This window comes from Cryptomeria japonica, unplaced genomic scaffold, assembly GCF_030272615.1.
Source record: "Cryptomeria japonica unplaced genomic scaffold, Sugi_1.0 HiC_scaffold_57, whole genome shotgun sequence".
NCBI classification, from domain to species: Eukaryota; Viridiplantae; Streptophyta; class Pinopsida; order Cupressales; family Cupressaceae; genus Cryptomeria; species Cryptomeria japonica.
The window spans coordinates 356,651-363,141 of record NW_026728879.1 but is presented as its reverse complement, the minus strand read 5'-3'; the positions used below and the strand labels follow the sequence as shown (position 1 = coordinate 363,141).

General features: G+C 33.2%; 1 protein-coding gene across 1 annotated transcript; it reads left to right on the top strand.

The window, feature by feature from the left end:
• The first annotated feature begins 3,941 nt into the window (after nucleotides 1-3,941).
• LOC131038294 (LRR receptor-like serine/threonine-protein kinase FLS2) lies at nucleotides 3,942-5,147 on the top strand. Its single transcript, XM_057970638.2, has one exon. The coding sequence runs from the start codon at nucleotides 3,942-3,944 to the stop codon at nucleotides 5,145-5,147; it is 1,206 nt and encodes a 401-aa protein (XP_057826621.1).
• Nucleotides 5,148-6,491: the final 1,344 nt, after the last annotated feature.

Genomic DNA, 6,491 nt, shown 5'->3' with positions numbered 1-6,491 from the left:
AAATTATTTGGATCATCTACATGTGAATATAAATTAAACAAGAGAAGTTAGTCATTTATTTTTTTCACCTTCTTTTTTATCATAAATTATTTTTTCTTCAACTTTTAATTTTTGTATCCTCAATCTTGCTAGTGTGGGGTTTGACATGTCACTTGAACTTGTAGAATGTGATGGTTTAGTGCCAAGAGTACCAATTGAAGATTGTGTTTGTTGCATGGTGCATTTGATAGAGTGTATTTATTGAGTGTGTGGGGTTGCCCTTGTACTTGATGAATGTGTCATTTGACCACTTTGTTGAGAATGAATGGGTGTGGAAAAAATCAAAACTAGAGGAGCACCTACTAGCATAAAATCTTGGTTCTCTTCATATTGTAGGTTGGCTTCAATATTGATTGTTTGCATTTTAAATTCCATCCCATTATTCACCTTCTATGAATTTCACATTTCTACTGATTATAAATTTTTTGGTGATTAGATTATGCAACTTGTATAGTTTGGATTCATCACTGTATCCCACAAATATACAGTTTTTCCTTTATTGTCTAACATTGTTCTCAACTCATTCCAAATATATGCATATGCCACACATCCATAAACTCTCATATGAGAAACATTATTTTTCTTCCACTCCATGCTTATTCAAAAATCATATTGATTGCACTTTTAGTGAGACATCTATTCGTTATATATGTTGCACATGCTAAACCTTCAACTTAATATTCATCTCACAAATATTTTTCTTTCAACATGCTCAGTGCCATTTTCACAATTGTTCTATGTTTTCTTTCAGTGGTACCATTATGTTGAGGGGTATACCTTGTAGTAATTTTTTTGTGGAATCCACATGGTCCTTACAAAACTTTATCAATTCATTTTGAATGTATTCACCACCTCTATCTATTCTCAATTCTTTAATGTGATGCCCACTTTGCTTGTCAACAAGAGCCTTGAATTGACAAAAAATATCCAAGCACTTCATGCTAATGTTTTTAAAAGTAGACGCATGTTTTTCTTGTGAAATTACCAATAAATGTCAAGAAGTAATAGCATCCACATAATAACTTTCCTATTCAAAATGCTTCTCTATGTTGTTTACCTAAAATACAAACTTCACATACTCTATTTGGTTTTTTATTAGTGGTAACCCCTTTACCATGGTTTTCCTATACTAAAAGGTGTCCAAATCTTAGATAACATAACCAATTTTTAACTTTAATTTAATCTTGAAAGATTATTTGAGTGATTATTATAGTTTTCTCTTCTTCCTCTTGTAAGTTTGTTGAAGGATATGCTTGAGAAAATTGTATCTTCAAATCTATTTTTAGCCTTAGTTGAAACATTCTATTGTTGCTCATTTCGACCTTGGCTATAGGCTAATTGCTTGAAAATTTATCAAAACTTATGAATTCTTTGTTTTTGAAAAAGATTCTATACCCCAATTGGACAAGTTTCCTAATACTCATTAGGTTATGCTTCAAGCTAGGAATGAAGTACATATCAAAATTAATTATTTTCCTCCCTTTTTGGTTAGAATATTGATGTTTCCTTTACCCATAATCAAAACATTATTATCATTCCCCAGAATGACATATGCTTTTACACTCTTATCCAAACTAGAAAACATTTCTAAAATTCCAATCCTATGATTGCTACAACTTGAGTCTAAAAACCATATATATTTTTTATTTTCTTGTGCAACATTGCAAGCTATGAACATGTTGTCTTGATTTTGGTTTTATTTGGTAAATTTATAGTGTGTTGTCTAGAATCATATGGTTTCTTTCTACATTCATTTAAATAATGCTCGCATTTATTGTAATAATGACATTGAATTGATCTCTTATGATACTTTTGGCCTTGAGATTGATTTTAGGTTGACATTTGATGGTTGTCACTTCCACTTGAGTTTCCACTTGAGTTTGATGGGTTGGTTCATCCACCTCTATATGAATTTCTTCCCCTACCTCTAAAATTTGATATTCCCCTACCTCTACCATGGTTGATTGAGACTTGTGTCTTGATAGAATGTTTTGAAATTTAATTTGTTGACCTCCTTAGCCTATGCTCATGGAAAATGAGAGATGCATGTATCTCATCAATTGAAAAGTGTGAGAGATCCGTTGTCTCTTCCATGGACACCACAATTGATTCAAACCTTGTATTAAAACTTATAAAAATGTTTTCAACTACTTTCACATCTTCAAGAGCTTCACCATATGATTTGATTTGGTTTACCAATGATTTAGTGAAGAATGAGTCTATTGTGTTTGATTCTTTTATGTGTATTAGCTCAAAGTTCCTTCATAGAATTTGTAGCTTAGTTGTTTTAACCTTAGTGATTCATCCTTATGAAGTTTGAGGAATACCCCATACTTTTTTCTATTTTGTTGTCGATGCAATCCTTGGAAGATTAAAAAAGAGATTTTTTGAATCCTTCTTTTTATTATGCTTCAATAAATCTTTCTCTACTCAAGTTAGGGTATTGCATGCTACTGAATTAGCTGGTTCTGGGTAACCATTGTCTACAAGATCTAATAAATCTTGAAACATAATAATGTCTTCATTGAGATTGCTCGATAATCATAATTGTTTCTATTAAACAGAGGAATTTGTGGGTTTGTCAAAATTGTGCACATATGCATCCATTAAACCTAGAGTTGCTCCTCTTTTATCGCTCACAAAAATAAAAAATAAAATTCCCTTAATTTTTGTTGCTTAAGCTATTGCTACAACAATACAAAAGCACTACACAGGTCTTTTCATATTATTTTCTTAAAACAAAAAGCCTACATACATCATTGTATATGCCCAACAATAATAATAAAAAAATATTAAATTGCATTTAAAACTACACCATATGAGTATCAACGCAAGGGGATTTGCAATCAAAATCATACTTGAATTGATATTAATGAAGGTAGGTATGATTACTTCTAACACATTAGTTTTATTTGCATGTATTCCTTTCCTCTTCTCCCTATCTTTGAAAATTAAAATAATAAATGAATACTATGTTTGTAACAGCAAGAAAAATTTGCAGTAAAATCTTCTGGTTAAAATTGTCCATTTCCCCATGCCTACATAAGTGTATGGTGTTATATTTGTCAGAAAAAGTGCAGCATAATTAGACTACACACACATCAGAATTTAACTGAAAATGAGTAAACAACACACTCCGAGGATTATTTACTTAAAAGAAATGAACCAGTGTTTCTTTAAAAATTCTAGAATATTAGCCATATATTTTGACAAGTCATAATTGCTTTAGATTTTACTATTTAAAGCCCACCCACCTTATCACCGGAACCATAATCATATCAATTTCTGATGGAACTCTTTCCCCTCTTTCCCTCAGATTATAAATGCCACAAATAAATCTCGGCAACTTGTTTGAATAGCCATCAAAACTATCAAACAAATAAATCATCGGAAGTGAGTGAACTAGGGTTGTAAACTGTCAAAGTTTAATCTATTCTTAGTATTCTTTCGAACCATTGGAGTGTGAAAAAAAGGAAAGCAGTTTTAAGAGAAGAAAGCATAAAAGGATTTAAGTGAAGATTCAAAAATACAGAGATGGAAAATCAGTTAATTCATGGTCATATCATGGTCATATCATGTAAAGTTTAAAAATAAATAAAATTAGAAATAATTAATATTTTAAATTAAAAAAGCCATATCTACATTTTAATATTTTAATAATGATAGAAAAATATCTTAAATGGAAATAAAAGAGTACACCTAGTTATTTGTAATGGTCCCAAAATAATTAAATAATTTTTTGTTTTCTAATCAACCAAAGCTGGAATCGTGTAACATGGGGTAGTTAATTAATATAATATTTTGTTTCAATATTATGCGGTGATTTCGCCAATTTATTTGATCCTCTTTGCATCCAGAGTTTCATGCCTTGTCTACATTTCATGCTGCTCTTGTATCCTATCATGGCTCCTCTATTGTTATTCCCTTTTGTGTTTTCCATTTTTTCAATCTCCACTTTTCCTCACTATCTCAATAATATCTCTCAAGAACAACAATATTTGCTCTTGCAATTCAAAGCCGCCATTTGGAATAACAATGACAATTTACAGCCCAACTGGACGCCCCTTCGGCCCCTCTGCAATTGGACTGGCGTCACCTGCGATCGTTCTTCTCAGTCTGTCGTCACCCTCAATTTATCGAGCATGAACTTACACGGCATAATCTCTCCTATCCTAGGGAATCTCTCCTCTCTTCGATCCCTTGACCTCTCCAAAAATGCCCTCGCTGGTAACATTCCATCTCAACTCGGCCGACTTCCCCATCTGCAGGTACTCTGGCTCTATAGCAATCAATTGCAAGGAACCATTCCGCCCTCTCTCTCCGCTTGCCGCAATTTGTATGACCTCAGACTTTCCTTTAACCAACTGCATGGCAGCATTCCGCCCGAGCTTAGTCTCCTCACAAATTTGAAGATCCTCTACTTGGGAATAAACAATCTCACCGGTTCCATTCCCAGTTCTTTAGGAAATCTGTCTGCGTTGGTTGAATTGGATTTGGGAATAAATAATCTCAGAGGCACCATTCCGCCCACTCTGTCCACTTGCCGCGGTTTGCATGACCTGAGACTCACTTTTAACCAACTGCATGGCAGCATTCCGCACGAGTTGAGTCTCCTAACGAGTTTGGAGATCCTTTACTTGGGAGCAAACAATTTCACTGGTACCATTCCCCGTTCTTTAGCAAATCTATCCTCTTTGGTTGAATTGGAATTGGCAAAAAATGATCTCAGTGGTATTATTCCTCATGAACTGGGCATGCTCCCTCACCTTCAGTTTCTTAACCTTTGGGGAAATAAGTTATCTGGCACCATTCCTAGTTCTTTAGGAAATCTGTCTGCCTTGACTGTTTTAGATTTGACGAGAAACCATCTACAGGGCACAATTCCACCCACTCTCTCCGCTTGCCGCGGTTTGAAGATCCTTCATCTGGGAGCAAACAATCTCTCCGGAACCATTCCTCCTGAATTGGGCATGCTCACTCACCTTGAGGCTCTCTACCTTAATAAAAACAAGTTATCCGGCACCATTCCTAATTCCTTAGGAAATCTGTCTGCCTTGAAGAATTTAAGTTTGTCAGAAAACAATCTCCAAGGCTCCATTCCCTGGTGAACTTGTAAAAGCGGCTGAGGTCAGATTTTCAAACAGACGGGCAGATGTTATGGAGGGATGCGAATGAAACATGGAAGACAATGACCCATGGAAATGCAGCTTCTTCCATTTTAACATTTATCAATCGTCAAAAGTTTGACATTTTGAATGTGCTTTTTAGTGCTTCATGCTAGCCATTTCAAGTTTATGTTCGCCCACAACATTGTCTACTTTCATGCAATATACTCAGGTGTAATTTTTAACAAGATATTCCAATAATGTGTAATATATTGTTTAATTATATTGAGAATTTTGATATTTTTATTTTCTTCCCCTCGTCGATATGCATTATTCTCCCAGGTGAAAATGATGAAATCAATCTGAATGCTATAAATACTATGAAACATGCCCTGAGAGAATAAATTAGGAAAAAGAATTGAAGAATTTCCGTTACTGAGTTTGTTGTTGAATAATTTGAAATACCTTTGAAGGATGCGTCGTGAGGCTTCTTACAGAATTCATTCAAAGTTTTAGACCTATATGTTGCATATACTCTTTAATTGAGAATTCATTATCCAAACAAATGCATCTAACATTATACCAATTGCTTCAGAGATCTATAACTACTACAAGCTTGCAAATATTAGCTAGACATTACTCTCTGAATTTTCCTTCACATTATTGCAGAACTGTCTCGATTGGCCATGTAATGGTATAAATATTCTGATAAGAAATTTAATATAGAATTGAAAATTTTAGGGAGGATTCGACATCTTAATCTAATCGGAATCATAATGTATTTTCCTACATTTTCCTCTAAGGTTTGGTTCATCAATTTGCATTTTTTGGGAGCTTGGAAAAGCATTTCCACTTTAATGGAGAAGATGAGGTTTTTCTTGTGAATAGGCATCGCATTAACTTATTTATGGAACTTCCTCTCTTTATATGGATGGTTTTAAAATTTATCTTTTTTTCCCTCCCCTCACTATTCTTTAATCTTAAAATTCAAAAATATTAAATCATTTCAGCTCTTTTAAATGTGGGAGTCTTGTATTTAGTAAGGTTCAATCTTTGATGTGCTCATTAAAAAACGTTTAGTTTAATCAACAAATTAAGAATTCATTGACAAAAAAGAATTTAAAGACAACTTAATAATCTAAATTTTATTAAATAATTTGATGTTTATCTTCTCTTATACTTTAATGGAAAATCTTTATGCCACCTATTAATTCTTAAAACAAGTAAGATGTTCCAAATCATGTGCCTTTATTCTACTAGTTCATGAACCATATGCAATACTTTGAAGATAATCTATTCTTTAAATTATTTGAATGATGTAAAATAACTTTAATAGATGGATCATTA

Bases quoted from the DNA above. Each gene is read 5' to 3' on its own strand.
- LOC131038294 (XM_057970638.2), top strand. From the start codon at position 3,942: ATGGCTCCTCTATTGTTATTCCCTTTTGTGTTTTCCATTTTTTCAATC.